This window comes from Sparus aurata, chromosome 3 (assembly GCF_900880675.1).
Source record: "Sparus aurata chromosome 3, fSpaAur1.1, whole genome shotgun sequence".
NCBI classification, from domain to species: domain Eukaryota; kingdom Metazoa; phylum Chordata; class Actinopteri; order Spariformes; family Sparidae; genus Sparus; species Sparus aurata.
In genome coordinates, this window is record NC_044189.1 from 27,468,188 (window position 1) to 27,489,548 (window position 21,361).

Below are 21,361 nucleotides of genomic sequence, written 5' to 3' on the forward strand. Positions count from 1 at the left end.
GCGCATAGATGAACGAAATTCGTTACTCAGATTCCTCATGACGAGACGCACAAAAAAGTCGTTGGGACCGATACCGTCACTCCAACAAGAAGTCAGCCATTTTGATGTGTGGCGGCGTTTTTCCCAAATTCATGCCTACTTTGAAAACTATCTTGTCCTAGAGCTTAAACACCACAGTCTTCACATTAACTCAATTATCATCTTCATGCCTTGAAGAACAAAAGTTATGGAAATCTTTCAGCTGTGACATACTCTAGTGGGCGGGGCGGTGGAAACCATTTTTTTCACTCGCCGTCAAGCATCAAGGCTTTATAACTTCAACATACAATTTCCTATCCAAACCAAACGTGTAGAGGCTGTCTCCCCGAATACATCTCAGCATCAATACTGAGATGGCCATTTTGCTTTTTGCCGCCATTTTGAAATATTGCCAATCTTCGTACTTACATTATCTCCTCCTACAGATGTAACACCACCGACTTGACAGTCACTCAGTATCATCCTCTGACCTTGAAAATAAAAAATCTTATGGAAATCTTTATCCCACATCATACCTGTTTGCTGCAGTGGAGTGGTCAATTCAAATCCTTCGCCGTAAAGCATCATGTCCTCTTAACTTCTTCATACAATTTCCTATCTCGGCCAAATCTCTCAGGAATGCAGAGGGAGTCGCCCTGAAAAGATCTGTGTTGTCATGGGGAGTGGTCGTGACCTGCCTGCTCTGTAGCACCCCCTATTGTGATGCCCCGCCTCCTACATGCACATAGAAGGACGAAATTTGGTACGCACATTCATCATTTCCAGACGCACAAAAAACCCATTGGACCCATACTCTCAGTCCAACAGGAAGTCAGCCATTTTGATGTGTGGCGGTGTTTTTGATGAATTCATGCCTACTTTGAAAACTGTCTTGTCCTAGAGCTTAAACACCACAGTCTTCACATTCACTCAGTATCATCTTCATGCCTTGAAGAACAAAAGTTATGGAAATCATTCAGCTGTGTCATACCTGGTGGGCGTGACGGTGGACGCCATTTTTTCCCTTCGCATCAAGTCCTTATAACTTCCACATACAATGCCCCATCTCCACAAAATTCCTCATAAATGTAGACAGTCTCGCCCTGAATACATCTACACGTCCCTTCAAAGTCGGCTATTTTGAATTTGGTGGCCATTATGAAATATTGCCCGACATCATACTTTCACATCTTCCTCCTACAAATTGGACACCACAGACTTCACAGTCAGTCAGTATACTTCTCGGACGATGCCAAAGACACCATTAAAATCCTTCGTCATGAAGCATCAAGTCCTAATAACTTCTTCATACTATTTCCTATCTCAGTCAAATCTCTTAGGAATCTAGAGGAAGTCACCATGAATAGATCTGTGCATCAATACTGTGTCATATCCATAGCGCCACCCACTGGACACAGGAAGTACGTTTTATCTCAGTAAATTTGGGCTTCCTACATGCACGTACGTGAATGAAATTTGGCATGCATGTGTTTTATGACAAGACGCACAAAAAACTTATTTAGACCCATACTCTCAGTCCAACAGGAAGTGGTCAATTTTGATTAGAAGCACATGAATGTAAGGTGTAAGTGATACAAGTCGTCCACAAGATGGCATTGTTGTCTTTCAAGTCTCATGCATCCTAGATTAGGAACCTCTGAATAACCTCTGAATAATTCCATTCCATTCCAGGAATCAGCCTCATATTTATCAGATTTTATTGAAACTTTAAAATGTGGCAGCATGCACTTTATAGAATGCAAACTAGCACACAAAGCAGAAATTAGATCAAAAGCTTGACATTGATAGACAGCCATAAATACATTTTTGACAGAAGGCAAGTGAAGCATTACTTAACACTCATTTATGTGCAGTGATGACAAACATAGTCAGATGTACATGGCATTTGCAGGTAGTTTTGTCCAAATTGCACATTACAACATGGCATAATTGAAGGGTAATGGGTTGAGCCACATAATGGATAAGTCAGTGGTAGTAAGCAACAGCACACAATTTTCAAATAAGCCAATTTGCTAAGAATGCCATTTGCGTGTTGTGTCTGCCCTGTCAGTGTGGCACAAAACAAGATGTGTGTAGTTGTGATTCTGCCCAACTTTTCCGCGATGAAGGCAGTGGCTTCCCCTGCCATTTGAAACAACTGAGTGCGTTCAAACCTGGTCACTTGACCGCTGTCCCTTTCCAAAAGGAAGAATCACATCTGGCTGCACTCCACTACCTACCTACATCTGTGGCATTCCACTTCCATCCTCCCCTATGATGCGCTGCCTTCCTGCCTTCACAGTGACAGCAGAAGACAGTGTCTTAGCTGCGCCAGTAGTCGAGTGGTTAGAGTGCATGCCACATACGCAGTGGACCCAGGTTCGAATTTAGGGCGGAGGAAGTTTACTGTAAGCCGCAACCCTCCCTCTCTGTCCCAATTCCAATCTATTCCCTGCAAAAACACAGGTGTCTATGCCTGAATTCCATACAGGCCGTAATACTTCACACAACATAACAGTGCAGAATCAATTGTCAAAACATATCTGATTACTAAATGTTTTAGAAATCATTCACCTGCTGTCCATTTGGATTTCTGGCAGCGGCAATACACCACGTTACAAACACATGTTGGGGGAAGACGCTGATATTCATCCCCCGCGTGCACTGTCCCAAACACAGGCAGTTGCCGCCTCCGTAAACAACGACCAAGCAATGGGGCTTCAGCCGCAGCACGTTTGGACGGCAGCATGCCCCGACGCGCGTGGACTGCCAGGGCCCGTTCATCACTGCTTGCAGTTTTAATTCCATTTACTTTCTTTAGAGCAGCAGATCCACTGGCAGCAAACAGCCCCAAAGCATAATACTACCAACACCATGATGACAGTGGGTATGGTGTTCTTGGGGTAAAATTGTTTCATCTGACCACAGAGTTTCCTCCAACTACAAAGTTTCCTCCGACCACAAAGTTTCCTCCAACCACAAAGTTTCCTTCCAGGAGGTTTTTTGTCGGTCCATGTGATCAGCAGCAAACATCAGTCGAGTTTTAAGGTGCCTCGTCTGGAGCTAAGACTTCTTTCTTGCAAGGCAGCCTCTCAGCTCATGTCGATGCAAAACACGCTTGGCTGTGGACACTGACCCCTGTCTTCCAGCAGCTTCTAAATCATTGCAGACTTGCTTTTTTGGTGGTTTTTATTTGACTCTTGACCATCCTGACCAGTTTTCTCTCAGCAGCAGGTGATACTTTTTTTTTTTGTGGCAGTGACACAACTGGGCCATGCACTGTATACTTACAAAAAGTTGATGGCACAACTGACTTTGGGACCTGTAATTGCTTTGCAATGTCTCCAAGTGACTTTCCTGACTTGTACAAATCAATAATGTGCTCTTTCCGCTCCATGTTGAGCTATTCAGACTTTCTCATTGTAGTGTGTGTGGCTGAGTCTACTGGGTGTATCAAACAAGCCCTACTGAAATGGGCCCAGAAAAGTCAATAACTGCTTTCAATCAGAATCACTCAGAGGAAGTTAAACAGTCATTCTACAAAGAAAAAAAGAAATCACACAACTTTCTACATCACCAAAATTGATTGTTCAAGTTATGGTATGTACTTTTTTGAGCCAGCAGATTTGGTCACATTTTCAGAAGACCCATAATAAATTCAGATTTGAAAAAAACTTCATGAATGTTTTTTGTGACAAAGTAGTATGTGTCCCTCTCTCCTATCACAGAAAAATGAGAGCTGTAGAAATCAGTGGAACTGAAGACTTCTATGATATACATGTTAAGTGTATGTAAACTTTTGACAGGGACTGTACATGAAACATGTGACTTGTCACTGAAGAAAAGAAAAACAGCAATAGATGAAAATATCAGATATGTGTGGATGGATGTTTCCATCTGTGTCAAGTTAAGTGACTTTGAAGCTAACAAAATATTTCTTTTAAAACAAGGGAATGCAAATTGCATGTGCTTCCATTAATTGATTTGGTGCAGATAAACTAGGCTACACAAAGCACAGTTTCATCAGAAGGTATCAGCTACATTATGTATGGCAATAATAAAGTGACTAGAGTAGAATGGAGAAAGTAGAGGTCCTTAACCGGAAACAAACTAGTTGTTTGCCAACTGACAAAAAGCCCCAAAGAAGAAAAAGAAGAAACCAAACCAGTTGCCCTGGCAATCTAGGGAATATTAAGGGAATACTGGGTAAATGGCAACAGTGGACACAGCTCATTCTTCTTGTCTTTGAGGGGAAACAGCTGATCAGTGATTTGAGTTGGCCACTAGGTCAGAACCTATTTTTATCTCCCATTAAGTGCATTCACTCTTTTTCGAAAAAGGAAAAAAAACACCATTTACCTTCTCCAATGCAATACTTAAAATGTGCAAAACTATACATGCATGGAAATTGCAACCTTCTTCCAAACCATACATAAAACAAACAGAATTTTATTTGATCTTTTATTACATTATCGTATTACACTGTCCTGTTTTACACTGGTTTGATGGCATTCATCTGGATAATGAGCATCACCAGCTGTTTATTGTGATTTACTCAGATCCTAATATTAGTATAGCACTAATGGATGAAAACACAGAATGATTAATTCTCATTTTGCTTTGGCCAATTTTCTGGGTTTTGTTTATTAAATTTGCAGATCATTTGCAGATCATAGCTTGACTATTCTTTAGATCAGTGGTGTCAAACTGATCCAGTAAAGGGCCGTGTGGCTGCAGGTTTTCATTCCAACCAAGCAAGAACACACCTGATCCAAATCAGGTGTGTTCTTGCTTGGTTGGAGTGAAACACACCTGATTTGGATCAGGTGTGTTCTTGCTTGGTTGGAATGAAAACCTGCAGCCACACGGCCCTTTACTGGATCACTTTGACACCACTGCTTTAGATGAATAGTTTGGGTTGAGCTTAAGGAACAAAGAAGGGAAACAACAGGTAAAGAAAAGAATGTTCACTAAATCATCTTTCTTCTAACTACTTCACAGTCTCACACTGTTGGGACTGAAACAGTCATATTATGGTCTGAAGAATCAAGAACAGAATATATTGAATGTTGAGCGCTCAGTCTTAAGAAACAAATCAAAACTGATCGCTCAGGTGCCCTGAATAGGAAAGCCTGAACAGAGATCACGCACAGGGCAAAAAAAAAAAAAAAAAAGAAGAATGAGGGGAAGAAAAGAGACCAAGTTGTTGCGGGGGGGGGGGCGCGAACGCTCGTCAACGTCAGTCCGGGGGGGGGGACACGGACAGACGGTCATCAACTCCGTCAGCCGGGGGACGGACGGGCGCTCATCGCCGTCAGCCGGGAGCTCCTAGCCGTCAGCCGGGGGACGGACGCTTGCCACCGTCACGCGCGGAGTATAGCGCCGCTGACCTAGCGGTATAGCGGCGTAGCGCCGCTGTTCCACCGTCTGGGGAGAACCCTGCTTAGGCGGGAGGCAAAAACGCTTGGGCGCCGCGCCGAAGCCGTATAATGGCAGGGAAAACCCTGCATACATACTCCACTTTTACAGCCAAGTTAAAAACATGGCTTGTCGACAGTTACACGTGCACACACTAACATATGGCTGTGTGTTATCTGCGTCATGGATGCTGCCTGTCTACAGTGTGTGATGTCTGTCTGCACTCCTGAATGTGATTGTATGTGCTGATGTGTGCTTATATTTTGTGCTGTTTCTGTATGCCTTGATTATGTGTTGTCTTTGCATGATTGTACTGATGTTTCACTGTTTTCTCTTATCTTATCTTATCTTATCATCATTGATTTATCTTGTATCCTCGCTGTCGTAATGCTCTCTTTTTAATCAGTGTGCTGTAATATATTGTTTTTGTTTTTTTGTTTTGTTTTTTAGGGTGCCTATTGTCATCTGGCCGGGGACTACAGCAGGATATTAGCCATGTTGGCTAAAGCTGCCCCTTTTTACTGTTGTTGATGCAGTTAATTAATTGGGATTGTCTTCGATATAATAAACTAATAAACTAAACTAAACTAAACTAAAAGTGGAGTCAATATAGTGTATTGCCAGGTGACGAAGAAAACCCTCATCCTCTACCACGGACATGAGCTGGTTATCCAGAGCGATTAATTTAATTACGCTCTCTGTAATATTTGTGGCCATGTCGCTGTCTCGAGGATATTCTTCTTTCCTTTTGAAAGTATCCGCAAGTGTTTTTTTGCTTCAGTGTCTTTGCCAGTATTGCTTGAGTGAACTCGTTGTATTCTTTGAGTGTTTTATAAGCCATATCAAATGAGTAGTATTAAATGCAGCTCCGCGAAACGGTCGTATTGCAGATGTTACATGTCGCCGTTGGACTGCTTTCACTTTCTAATTTAAGTTATTTCCACACTGCAGACACTTTATCTACCGATTTGCCAGAGTAACCTCACGTGCGCGTCCTGCCACAAATTGCGCTCTGACATTTAAAAAAAAAAAAAAAAAAAAAAAATTTCGGGCTTGGGTCCATGTTCAAAATTGCCAATTCCGATCTGTGGAAAAATGCCCAGATCAACGATCCTACAGATCGGATCGGGACATCCCTAGAAGAAACCAAAGAGAAGAAACTTGAAAACAAAGATGAAGACGATGATGATCCATTCAGAGGACTGAAGAAAATGATAGTAGTAGAGCTTTGTCGGTGGTTTCTCTTTTGGCCAGTTTTATCTGCAACTGAAACGGAAAGCCATATTTGAACTTCTTGACCTTATGATCTTTGGCCATCAACCAGCCCTGCAGCTATAAGGAACTGCATGTTAAAAAGGCATTGGGGAAAGGGAGAGAGAGGAGATATAGTTTTGTTCATTTATTATCGGGTTTCAACAACCCGACTCTGAAACTCTCACACATGTTCTTAACAACTCTGTAAGGACACTCCAACATAGAGTTTAAAAGCATGCAACTCTCCTCCAGTTAGTTAGAACTGAAGAAGCCTCTTGGATGAGAGCTGAAACATCTTCAATAAACTGAAACAAGTCCAGTTGCCAACGATACAGCACTTAGAATTACCATGACCTGGATGATTGAGAACCTTCATCAACACATTTTAACAACTTAATGACTTTTCTAAACTTTTTTAAATGTTAAATTCTTACTGAATTTTAGAGAATGATTGGTTGCTGGATTTTTACAGTAATCGTCTTATACTTGTGTATTGTATCAACATTCTATCCATATTTCTTAAATCACAGAGCCTGTGAGTTGGAGTGCCTAAAAAACAGTTGTGTTTTTCATGTAATCTGAATGTCTTCATGGTTGCTTGTGTTTTTGTGAGTTTATTCATTAAACAGTAAAGTATCTGAGTAAAACTACAGATGGTGTTTTTCTAATTCAGGACTACCAATGTCAGTCCTTTTTGCTTGTTCATCCAACTCTGAAAATAACATCCCCTTGGAGGCAAAACTATTTTTGCAGCCTAAATCATTTCCAACAAACAAAACAACAGTTCCATTTCAAAGAGGACTCTTGTTAACAAGACAGACTACATCGTTCTATGGACTCTGGCCAGCAGAGAGCAGGTATGGGCGAAGCATAAGGTGCCGAGAGGTACGCAGTTAGTCACTAGATGAGTATTAGCAAAAAACTGACTATTCTAATTACAGTTCTGTGCTAGTTACAGGTTGTGTTATTTACAGGTTCATTCTTATCAACCTTAGAGCGAGGGTTCGATTGGGCTTGAAATGCAGGAACAGTGAGAAAAATATCCAACTGAGCAGTGTCAGACTGACAGAAGCTGTCTAGTAAGACAAGACCTATGAGCGCTGACCCTTGGACAGGGGATATGCTTGTGTAGCCAGTCTTCAATTAAACACAGAAGTGTGGTGCCATTCTGAAAATGTCAGATCAATTCCACATATATTGGATCCCAGCCTCCCCTCCTTTGCTCACCATTGTGCGACTGCACACTGCTGAGGGCACAGGAGTAAGACTTAAATCTACTGCATCCCAAGGTTGAGTCAGATGATATATAGTGTTATTTTGTCAATATGGTCCGAGCAGATATGTTTAGATAACTACACCTGTCAGGGAAACAAAAGGATAAAGTTGGTAAATAAAGAAAAGGTAATATAGTGGCACTGCGTGGGTGTTAAGATAATTGTGAGGACAGATAACTGTACAAGTATTAACTCATGGCCAAACATCTTTTTTTATATCGTACAGTAAGAACATGCAATTAGAATCTGGACTGGACTAACAAGGACCTTAATATGAATAGGGCCTGAGTAATACATCAGCATGAGCAATATCACTGTCATCAGTAATTTGTGGTTGCCAATCCCATCAGATTCTGCTCTGATCCCAAAATATTTGCCAACAGAAGATAGTTTAGAGATTACTTTTACATTTTTGGGATTAAAAAATGGATTTATCTTCACTTTAAGTAAAGTAAACTGGCTGTTTGGGGAGAACAAACATAAATTACTTCCTTGGTGATAAACACACCATTAAACAACCACCACTGCTGATAAAAGTCTCTCTGATGTGACTGATCACATTATTTCTAGTCATGATCATCAACTTCCATCATCACTTTCTGACACTCTCCCTGAAGTAACAGCGACAGATGAACGAATAAAAAAAACAGCTTTACATTACATGAATTTGAGGACTTTCTACATGTTTAAGCACTATTGTTAGCATGTCGGATAATGTAATTAGATGACTCAACAAGAATTATTACAAAAGGTCCAGTAGCTTTCAACAATTTATGGCAGAAATTTTACACACTGTATATGTAAGGGATCTTCATCAAAAATATTTACACTATACGATAGTGTCAAAGAATAAGTATCGCTAAGAGTATTTTTTTATTCAATTTTTTCAGGTTTGTCTAACTTTTAAATATTCACATCAATATTAGTCTTAGAGAATCGAGTATCATTCAAGCACTTCTCTACACAGTGATAGTAAGGTCAGCAGGGTTTGGCTGGTTATTCTTTAAACTGACTAAATGTGCACACCTGTCACCACTGAGCAGTTTTTGTGGTGTGCCTGGGCACACTGTCCTGCTGGGGGGTACTGTCATTATTGGGTGTCATTGCCATGAGGGGCTGTACTTGGTAAATAGGTGTTTGAATTGGTGGTGTGTATCATGTGCCAAGACCCAAGGTTTACCAGCAGAACATTGCATTGTAATGAGATGATTAATGTAACTCACATAACCTGTCAGTGGTTGTAATGTTGTGTACTGTATGTGAATAACTGCATGTATTAGATTTTTTTGTGGGCCAAAGAACTTTGGAAAGTGAAAAGTTTGGAAATGTTGCTGTTTTTACTCACAGACAACAAGATAAAGACAGAAAAGCAAAAGGCAGCACAGACATAGGCAGTCAGAGCGAGGGGGACTGAGATCTGAAGTCCTGAGCAGGTGCTGAACAAAGAGATGGAACACAGAGTGAAAAGCCACAGGGGCACGAAAGATGTAGAACCAAAGACAACGGGTAGTGACCTCTGTGTACTGCAGACACAGGGACTGCAAGAGACTGCAGCACAATCTCAGTGGGTGACGAAGTACATCAAAAGCTATCCTGACTACAACAGCATGATAACAAATGCTACAAGTGCACACATCAATGAACTCATTACATAATTGTTTAAGCATATTTAATGTAACTAATTTCACACTTACATGCTATTAATCGACATATTGTCATTCATTTTCTCATTTATTTAGGCAGGTACTGACCTTTGGTGTTGACAATCTTAGAGGTGAGCTCCAGAGTTTCGATCTGCTCAGATCCAATGTTCTCCAAGGTGATGGTTAGCTGCTGGGTCTCTCCGTTGAAAAGCTGGACTGACACAGTGCTGGACAGCTCCTCTTTCGACATCGGCTGAGGTGTGTGGGCTGACCTGTTTGGTTTGTGGAGGAGAGAGACCATCAATGATGGCAGAGAGCAGAACTTATTTATTTATTACAGTGCTTCTTAATGTGAGGTCTGAGGATGTCCATGGGTTTGTGCAGTGGTCCCCAGCATGTAGGGGAATATCTATTTTCACTTTGACTCCAACCATAACTAACACAGTGACAGACTTGACAACATTTAGTTCATGGATTTCATAGCCTACACTTTCTGTGATAAAACATCTACAAGCACAATTCTTATCTGATGGGGGTAAAAACGAAACGTTTTCAAATATTGTTAGGGTTCTTATTTTAGTTTAGTTTAGGGTTCCTTAACATGAAAAACGTTGGAGAACATTTGCCTCAGGGGAGTATGAATTAAAATTCCTAAAAAAAAATAAATAAATAAATGAATGAAATAAAACATAAGATATCATGCGTATAATTGTGAAGACACATCTAATGTGGTTTGATGTGACTCAAACAGATCCTCTATACTTCATATTAATACTTAAATCACAATTTGAATAACAATTCTTGAGGCACTAATCTGCCAGAGATGTGTGGAAAAAGATAAAGTTTCAAATGCTCTCACTCATGTTTTGATAAATATGATACAGGCATTTTGGAATCTCAGTAGACTTTCAGGCTGCTCTGTGTGTTTTATGATCAAACATCATGTGGTTCTAGTGTTTAATATGTGAACGCTTAACTGACATTAATAAAAATAAAAAATATGTTTGTTTCAAACATTAAGTCATGTGTTGTTAAGAATGAAACTGGTTCAGCGCTTTATTGCATGAGAATCATTCTGCATACTCACAATGACACTTCATACCCAACACACTATAGAATATAGGCCAATAGAATAATTGTCAACTCTCCCAATTTATGTGGGAGCTTCCCGTTGTCATTGCCCTGTCCTGGTTCCCTTCCGGGACACAATTCTCCTGTATTTCTCCTGATTTCTGACAAAATTGGACTTCTGATTTCCCCCTTTTAGTAATTATAACCTGATATGGCACTGGGCAGTGTGCAGTCTTCTACACTGCTGTGCCTCGTCCTTGTCAGTTTATGATAGACAATATAGAAATGTAGAAGAAGAACTCAAGGAAACTTCAGACTTCCTGTCAAGATTTTCCATTTCTTATTGAAAATTCTAATGGAGGGGCTTCTTCCAGGGAAGATTTCCAAGTACACTGAACCCTTTTTTATTCGTGATCCTCCAATTTTTTACAGAATACAGTATACCTACAGTATACAGTATATATGCCACAAAGACTGTAATATTCCTTTAAAAAGTTAATCTATTGAATAATGTCAGAAGAGTTGAGATCCATCTACTCCTGTCTGAGAGATATCAGTATGCGCACACACACACACACACACACACACACACACACACACAAACAGCTGCATACACCCACCCACACACACATACGCACACACACTCACAACATACACTCCTGCCAGACACCAGACATCATACATAGTCCTGAAATGATTCTGCAACATGTTAAAGCTTGGCCTGCTGCATTATGTTTGCCATAAATTCATTTAAAAGAAAAGGTATTATAATCATTACTAAAATCATTAGAATGAAATGTTGGATAAGGAAGTGAAAAAGGGAATGGTTCAGTGTGCCTGTGTAAAATAAGGAACTGCACTCAAAGTTTGTCACTCTGTCTCTGATGTTCAGAATGAGAGTTAAGTACTGGCTTTGCAAAGTAGAAGAATGAGTAAGGTTTGATTATGTTTTTAAATGTTTTTAATTATGTATTAATCACTTAATCAATGTATTAAAAGTTACCAATGTAATGAAGGGAATGTTGAAGCATTAAAGTAAAGCAAAGAAGGGTAAAGGTGGTTGTGAGGGAAAGGGAGGAAGTAGCAGAGTCTGTGGTTAGGGGAAGCACTCATTTGCACTGATCACAATGTAAGTGACCTGGTGAACTGGAACATGTTAAACTTGGTTATGAATGTGGTGAAAAGGTGTACAATGTGATTAAAACCAATGTATTAAAGTTTGGAAAGCTAATGATAATCAGTAAAAAGGTGTTGAGCTGAGGTCATGAGGAAATGTTAAAGAACTGGTCGGGTCAACATGAGGCCGAGAGGATGTGTCAGAACCTGATCACGCTTTGGGCACGGGCACAGACCGTGACCGGCGCATGTTAATGTATTACGTAATCTTAATCAAGGGGTGATCAGCCAGTGGATGGAGAGATGCTGAAAAATTGTCCAAATAAGGGCACGAGACCAAGCTAATATCGGAAGTAAGAGGGTATAAAACCTGAGAAGCACGGACTAAAGTTCGTTCGTCCACTCGCTCCAGCCTTGAGACAACACCTGAGACGGATTACATGAACAAGCCTGGACATCGCAAAAAGGATAACAAGAAATCTTCAGCAGCAACAAACCAAGGGAATAATAAAACGGATTAACCATTTTTGTCAACCAGCTGTGGATTATAATTTGGAGCACAACGGATTACCCATTTTTACCAACAAGCTGTGGATTATAAATTGGAGCACAATGGATTAACCATTTTTGCCAACAAGCTGTGGATTACAATTTGACTTTGGAATACTTTTGTTCACTCTGCTGGAAGAAAGTTTCAACTTTGAGGATATTACAAGACCTCGGCCGGGGTGGTGATTTACCTCAGGATTGGAAGCTTTCAGCAGGAAGGAAGAGGCAGCCATGGCTCGACCAAATCCTCTTCGTCCCAGATCCAACCAAGTAATTTAACCAACCTCACCTCTTGATTTGATTTATTATTTACAAGGTTTAGATTTTAGAAATATTTTTGGATCATGATTGATTGTAATTGAAATGAGTATTGAGCTTTATGCTTTGCCCTTGCTAAAGTCTATGCAATAAAACCAACATAATATAGTTAAAGTTAAAGTAGTGGACATTGATTTTATATCTCTTTGATGGACGTAAAAGTCAGGTGTTAAGTGTGCATAATATCTTAAGGGTTCTTAAAGGTTAGTCTCGCCAACCAAATTGAAACAGTCCCTTAGGGTTTACCAAAAGCCCTTAAAATCCGACCTAGCACCATACCAAGAGCCCAGATCATTTAGAGGAGCGCTGCCATTAACGGGCGTGGCTGGTGGCCATGTCTGACTCAAGGGCTATTCATGTCAGGTGCCAAACCAGAGGAAGTAGGGTAGACGTTCGGATTCAGGCAGTTAGAAGCTAGGCGGTTCTCCTCATTACCAGCTAAAAATCCCTATCTAAAATTCCCACTTTTTAGCAATCTTATATAGGTTTGGGGATCTAACCCTTTATAACGGAGAGCTGGTTGAGTACCTCCTGGACAGGGGTAAAGCTCGGGATCTAACAATATATATAAATGAACATGGGCATTCACTACAACTATACCTCATCTCATATAATATGCACATAGTCTGAATCTTAACTTTGATATACCACAAACCCTCTGCCTGAGGCTAGAATTATAATGTAAGTCATCACCAGCTGCCTTTACTTTTTTTCTGAACTTGACAGCGGATCAACACAAATATAACTCCTACTGATAATTCAAATGCATTTTTAGAGATGGAATGAAAAGTCTAAATGTTTCTTTTTACTACACCAGTAACATGAATTGCTCACATTTTATCAGATATTTCCCTCCTTTTAATTCAGTGAAAGTGATTTATAAAACACAGCTGAAGGCACAGGGGAGATCGATGCTCTGCATCGTTCAAAATATAGTAAATGACCGAAGCTCATGTTAAACAGTGATGTTAGTAATGTGAAAAATAGAAACTGTAAGACCTGAAGCTTTTTTCTGGAGGTAAGAAGATATCTATGAAGTCAACAATGCACCTTTGTGACAATAGTCAGAGCTGAAGATCTACCTGTGGACTCACCCAAGGGACCACATATTAGATTTGAAATATCTTTGCTTCATGTATCTGCTACAGTACTCTTCAACACTGGCGAATAAAAAGATTTTCCACACCAAAGCTTCTGAAGTGCTGTACTTACAGGCATGACCTAAATAGTGGATTTTGCAGCAGCTCCACTGTCAGAATGATTTACAGCCCTCCAACTGTGTGCTTTACCTGCTGTATTTTTCTAGTAGTAATTTAACCCATGATTTCTCCTGTTATGTTTTCTACTTCTACTGCATCCAAAATGTCACTCCACCTTACAGGTGGTACATGAAAACAAATGCACTGGCTGCTCTCAGAGAGTGCAGCTATTTCTGATGGAGGAAAAAAAATGCTCTGTTAAAGCTATCAATGGTTCTGTTACAAGAAACACAGCATTTTTTTAGTTTGTTCTGTATTTTAGGTTCTTCAATATACAAGAACCGGAAAAGTATCAGTTTATGTGTATTGCTACTTACTTGTTAATCATCACTTACATTCTAATTTGAACATTTTACAAACAGTAATGCTAACTATTATCAGCTTTGATTGACAGTTTAAGTCACAGTCACTTTCAGATTAAAAGTATTTTATCAAATCCAAATTTGAAAAAAATGAATGAATGAAATGCTGCCCAGCATCAGAGGATGAAAGGATAGAGTTTCCATTACTGACTATAATATTACAATATGACTAACACTGAAGTGTGTATTAGTTATAAGCAATAAAGCCTTCTCGTTTGAATCATAAAGATACCTGAACACAAGTCAATGTAAATATTCAATCAGTGTGACCAAAGAAATAAGAAATAACCTAAGATTCAAACCTCTTCATAGACACTCTCCAACATGTTCAATCTACTACATACTAAGTATGTTGAAAACATTCAAACTGGTTTTGGTAAATATCTCTCTTTCATTTGACATATGTGGGTTGAAAGTGAGTTGATTCTTCTGCATCATTTTTGTGATAGGATTTGTCATAGATCAAACAGGCGAGTGGCACTCTGCTGAACAATTACCTATTGTTTCTTTTAGGAAACTGAGTATCAACACTTTCCAAGAGCAGTGCAGTCTGTGGGTAGCAAGACAGTGACACATTTTTCATTGTTTTTGCTCTGGATTGCAGCACAATGGATGTGAAATAAAATAATTACAATGAGTTTAAAGTGCTGACTTTCAGCTTTAAGGGTGTTCCCATCAATCGTTGGGTGAACAGTGTTGGACTCGTTGCCCTTTCTTATTTTTATGGCCAGACAGTGCAATGTTCTTGTCTTTTCTACAGTCAGTCACATGACCTCAAATCAACACAGCATGTGTTTCACATACTGAAGAGCAGAATGAAGCCAAAAGGTCCAAACACGAATGACAGAAAAGGTTGTGCTACAAAAAATCTTATAGGGGAGGTAGACAGACAGCATTTTATTAGCGTTGTTGGGCAGGAATTCCATAACAAACTTTCAGTGTTATTGGAATTCAGGTGGATTGATAGAAAACTAGATTTCTGCACCTCCTTTAAGGCTTAGATAGGAGAAATTTAAGAGGGAGGGCGTTCCTATTGGCTGCTCTACAAATGCAACTGGATGTGAACGTCCCTTCAGATGGTGAAAGCCTCAGTCCTGCTGAAAACTTGTCATAAAAAGGCATGTCAATGATAAGACAAGTTTGTGCCAGAGGGGCTGGGGTCTCGGTGAGGGTCCGGACATGGGCAACCAACCCCTTTCTGTTTCTGTTTATGGACTAATTACAACCATGAAAATGACTCATGAGATGGTGTTCTGACCGTGGTAGTGATGTGCTAAGCTGGAGACGAGGAAGGGAGGGAATGACTTCAACCAAGCAGCCACTAGACTTCACACCAGCCAGGCCCTCCAACAGACAATCACTGGTGACACCAAACACTGACGTGTGGTAACCTGGGTTCAAAGGCAGATCAGAGGAAATGTTTAGCTGCAATGGATAATGTTTTTAAGAACAGGAGATGAGACGGAGGTCAAAATCAAGGCTAAAATTTGCTTCTGATACAAAAGTGCATGCAACAGAATTCACAGCTAATACGTCCACCTGATCAATATGTGCAATACTAGAGTAATGGAGCAGATTTACAGCTGAACTCACCATTGACAGTGATGTTGCCAGCTGTACGTGGAACACCAACCAGAGTGACAGGGTACAGGCCAGACTCTGCAGGTAGGGACAACGCAGCAGGCAGGGATTCAAACTCCACTCCAGAGGTCAGCAAACCCTAAAAACAAGTTAGAAGAGCGTGGAGCGTGATCAAAACATTATGCTAAACTTTTATGAAAGTATAAAGGACTTAGAAGTATAATCAAATTCAAATCAAAATGACAATTTCTTGGCAAATGATAGCATGAATCAGCCGAGATGAAAAGGTGAGAATAAAATATGTAGTGAGACCACACAAACTTTGAATCAGTGTGTTTTTTTGTGAACACAAGCTTAACCAAAGGGCCATAGCTGTAAAATGTTTCTTTAAAGTTACAATGAAAAAAGTGCCTTTTTCACCCGCAAGTTCGAGAACAAAAGTGTAAAAACCTTGACTCTCTCTGTATGGAAAGACTTTCATCACAAAGAACACTTCAGTGAGAATGTTTTGAGATGATCAGAGTCTTTAAAGTCAGAAAAAACTGGTAACAAGAAAACAACCTCTACAAATAATAACGTCTCTGAGCTCTCATTTGATTCTTTGTGCACTCCATGCTAACGTGTCCCCCAGAGTGATGTGCAGCTGTCTGATTCTCCCATAACAGTTCAGTGGGAAGCATCTCTCAAACTGTTTCATGTGATTCATCATCTTAATCTACCCATGATGTCCTGAAGATTAAATCTCTGTCACCACGAGATGGCCATTTCCATTGAATAAAATTGCTCCCTGTGGGAAACGGCTGCTTGAGCCATGTGTGCGTGAGAAATGAGAAGTGAAAATAACAGCTCACAACACAGAAGGAGGAGGGATCAGACAGGTTTCAAATTCAAGTCAAAATTTTTTCACTAAGTGTGACTGGGACATCTCATGCTGAGGATCTTTGTTTTTATACATTTGGAAATTTTGAGCTGGCTTTCCAAAAGGTTTTGAGCCCTGAATAAATATTCTGGGTGTAAACCTCAGAAATACCAGTTACATAAAAGAAATACTCAAAGGACAATTCAGATTTCTTATGACTTGGCTCTTATAATAGAATATTTGTCCACTATTTTATTGATTATCGTAACATTGTACTCATCAAAGTAATTACTGAGGTCGCAAGGCCAAACAATCAGACAATCAGGTTATTTGTTTATCCACCACATTCCAATATCAGCCAATATAATTAGTTCATACAGCATTACTACTACTAATTAAAGGAAAGCAAAAACTATTGAAAATAAAATCAAAGCCCTAATAAATTGGAATTATGCCTATGAAAGACCTCATATTTAACCTTAAAACTGTCATATTAAAAATCCTGTAGTCACATCACCATCTGTCGCTGAGTGCCATATTAAAAGGAAAGCAAATGCTCCAGGTCCATGAACAGCACTGTCAAATTCACTGTTATCTTATTAAATGTAATGAAAGGTGGTTTTCATAGGAATATAATACATGTACGTGATACTATCTCTGTAAATATATTATCTTCACCATGAAGTTTATAAAATAACTGTAGTTCCCGAGCAGTTTGTTTCTATCTGTATTGTAACATTTGTCACTTTTAATAAATGCAAATGATGTTTTGCAGAGTGACTAACTTTGAACAACAATAAGCCCAAGTTCAAGCCAACTTCATCCATCAGTCCAGCAACACAGTGCTCAACCTTTGCTGGAATGCAACATAAGGCGCTGCAGTGACCGATCAAACAACTACAAGAATAAATTCCAAGAGGATTATGTGAATCATGGATTTCTACTGCTTTGTGATAAAATGAATACATAAATAATGCTGCCACAATAACTTTCCAGAGTTGTATAAACCTGCCTCAAAGTATTATGCACCACTGTGCAGTGTTAGTATCTGATAAGTCTTTCGAGTAAATTTCTGGATCAGATGCCCCACCATGAGCCATGTTCTGTGAGGCTAAGTCAGCACTGTAATATACTCAAACGTGCCAGTTAAACGAGCGAGTATTTTGCAGATAAATTTGTTAAAATTGGCCAATTATTAGCATTCACTTTAAAACACAATTGAGGCTGATAGAAAAAAGTTCTTAGTTTAGCAGAGATTTGGCCATAAAGAACAGGAAAACCTCAATGACTCAACTCAACCTGATGATGGTGTTACATGAAAAGTGATTTGAAATGATCTCTAGGGACCCTATTTTTTTTTTTGCAGGAAATTTCACTGCAATTCATCCTTTTGTTAAGGTATTTTAGTCCAGACCAAAGTGGAGCCAAGCTGCTATCAATACGAAAAGTCATCATGTATAACATTATCTGCTCAGAGCAATATGAACTCTGGGCTCCAAGCTTAACCACAACCATGGTCTCTTTGTCTAAAGTTAACATTCCAGTTTCACTTGCTGATACATTTCTGTGATATTTGATGAAAGGTATGTGATTTTAACTCTGGGTTTTTCGACTGTATTTACACTACATGTTTTTAAAAGTATGCTTGGAAATGTTATTTGATAAATTATCATATGTAAAACTATCTCTGCAGTCTGTTGTTGTTTCTGTCTGTCGGCTTAGCGGCTGGCTATGATGTCGACTGCAGAATTTCAATAGGCAGTGATAAAAGAAATCACCATGCATTAGAAATACACAGTGTCTAGTTACCTCATTAGCAGTCAGACAATACCTGCATGTGGCTTTAAAGTCTTTCTGAATGTGTGTTTTGGACTCATGCCCCCCCAGAATAACTGTATTTACATTCTCAATACACACTGGTTGGTTGCACGAGGCAGACTGAGGTGACGTAATGACTGCATCAATCCCTAACAGCAGACACTACCTCACTAGAGGGAAGGCTGCCGGAGAGCTGAGCCACTGAGGTACAACAGCTGTGATTTAAACTCTCCTTGCTTTCACTTCAGGACAATACACACCGTCATTGGACACCAAAGGTATCAGTGTTAACCTATTGGAAATAGTTCATTTTCATTCAGCCTTGAAAAGGTTAATTAGCCTGTTTCACTAACAATAACGATTAGAGCATGTGCAAAGTGGATAGCATTGTTTGAGCTGGTAAGCAGAGACTTCATTGGCAGCAACACTGGCAGTACACGGTTAACCTTTTGTTTTGATTTGATTTCACTACTGCTATGAAAATGGTATGATTACTATTGATGAGTATTTCTTTGTTCTGGCACATAACTGCACATGTAATACAACAAAAACGTCATGCAGAGAAAGCCAGCAACAATAAAGAAAATACTATCTCCCAAGACAGACATTTCTCTTTGTACTGATTTGGCTCAAACTTTCACCACCTCACCTTTTTGCACTTTTCCCAGTCGTACAATATGATATATATACACTGCTCAAAAAAAATTAAAGGAACACTTTGAAAACAAATCAGATCTCAATGTGAAAAAAAATTATGTTGGATATCTATACAGATATGGACAGGGCAATGTCTTAGGAACGAAAGGATGCCACATCTTTTAATGGAAATAAAAGTTTTCAGCCTACAGAGGGCTTAATTGTATAGACACCCCGAAAATCAGGCTAGTCCATTTTGCCAAAATGTAATTTCTGCAACTCAAAATGCTTCTCAATATCTTGTGTGGCCCCCACGTGCTTGTATGCATGCTTGACGTCGCGGCATGCTCCTAATGAGACGACGGATGGTGTCCTGTGGGATGTCCTCCCAGATCTGTGTAAGGGTATCCCTGAGCTCCTGTAAAGTCTGAGGAGCAACCTGGCAGCGCCTGATGGACCGAAACACAATGTCCCAGAGGTGTTCCATCGGGTTTAAAGGGATATTCCGGTGTAAATTTAATCCATGTTCTAACACACCGTGACACCGAGTAGGACCCCCCCTCGAGAGATAAAGTTTGCAGACCGCTAGCTTACGTAGTTTTAGCAACCTCAGAAACGACCGCACGACAACAATACATTGCAGTAAATGGGTCCAAGTATAAACGGCCATCAAAAAGCCACAAATAATGCTCAGAACAGCACCAAACTTCATCAACATTAGAAACAGGGTCCCAGCACATAGTTCGAGGCATCAAACATTTGATATTGTTGCCGTATTTGTTGGAAAAGATAAACAAAACTCACCACCCGAGAAGCCTTCCTTGTTGTGGGGAAGCCCTGTGAGTCGATTACCGAGTGCAGTAGAGTTCCGCAGCTCAATGATGATCATTACTGCGGGACTCTACTGCACTCGGTAATTGACTCACAGGGCTGAGGGGTTCTCGGGTGATGAGTTTTGTTTATCTTTTCCGACAAATACGGCAACGATATCAAATGTTTGATGCCTCGAAATATGTGCTGGGACCCTGTTTCTAACGTTGCTGAAATTTGGTGCTGTTCTGAGCATTATTTGTGGCTTTTTGATGGCCGTTCATACTTGGACCCATTTACTGCAATGTATTGTTGTCGTGCGGTCGTTTCTGAGGTTGCTAAAACTACGTAAGCTAGCGGTCTGCAAACTTTATCTCTCGAGGGGGGCGGTCCTACTCGGTGTCACGGTGTGTTAGAACATGGATTAAACTTACACCGGAATATCCCTTTAAGTCAGGTGATCGTGAGGGCCATTCAATTGTATCAATTCCTTCATCCTCCAGGTACTGCCTGCATACACTTGCCACATGAGGCCGGGCATTGTCGTGCATAAGGGGGAGCCCAGGACCTACTGCACCAGCGTGGGGTCTGACAATAAGTTCAAGGATTTCATCCCAATACCTAATGGCAGTCAGACTGCCATTTTCTAGCCAGTAGAGGTCTGTGCGTCCCTCCATGGATATGCCTCCCCAGACCATAACTGACCCACCACCAAACCTGTGGGCTGGGCGGTGAGCACAGGGCCGGCTACAGGACGTTGCGCCCTCAGGCCACCCTCATGAAGTCTGTTTCTGATTGATTGGGCAGAGACATTCATATCAGTGGCCTGCTGGAGGTCATTCTGTAGGGCACAGGCAGTGCTCAACCTGTTCCTCCTTGCACAGAGGAGCAGATACTGGTCCTTCTACGGTCCTGTCCAGCTCTCCTAGAGTAACTGCCTGTCTCCTGAAATCTCCTCGATGTTCTGGAGTTTGTGCTGGGAGACACATTAAATCTCCTTTTAACGGCACATGTGAATGTGCCATCCTGGAGGAGTTGGACAGCCTGTGCAAATTCTGTAGGGTTAAGGAATCGCCTCATACTGCCAGTAGTGATAATGAATCTGGCCAAAACCAGCACTAGTAGAAAACCAGCCAAAAAGATCAAGAGGGAGAAACTTGAAATGACCTCTACATGCTAAACCAGTCCTATTTTGGGGGTTTTCTCATTGTTGCCACCCTAGTGTGTGTAGTGTGTGTGTGTGTGTGTGTGTGTGTGTGTGTGTGTGTGTGTGTGTGTGTGTGTTAGTTTAGCAAATAACTCAGCTAAACTAACATGAAAGACATTGGCTGGAGCATATGGCGGTGACCCCTCTGAAAATGAGGCTGTGGGGGTG

At 40.4% G+C, this 21,361-nt stretch overlaps 1 protein-coding gene across 2 annotated transcripts in view; it reads right to left on the reverse strand.

The window, feature by feature from the left end:
- Nucleotides 1-21,361, reverse strand: part of trappc9 (trafficking protein particle complex subunit 9) — a 257,722-nt gene that overhangs the window by 179,984 nt on the left and 56,377 nt on the right. For both annotated transcript variants that reach the window (XM_030412357.1, XM_030412356.1), the window contains 3 exons: nt 15,876-16,002; nt 15,541-15,673; nt 9,716-9,879 (listed from right to left, as the gene is read on the reverse strand). In XM_030412357.1, coding sequence (XP_030268217.1) covers nt 9,716-9,879; nt 15,541-15,673; nt 15,876-16,002 — 424 coding nt within the window. The remainder of the gene's footprint in view (nt 1-9,715; nt 9,880-15,540; nt 15,674-15,875; nt 16,003-21,361) is intronic.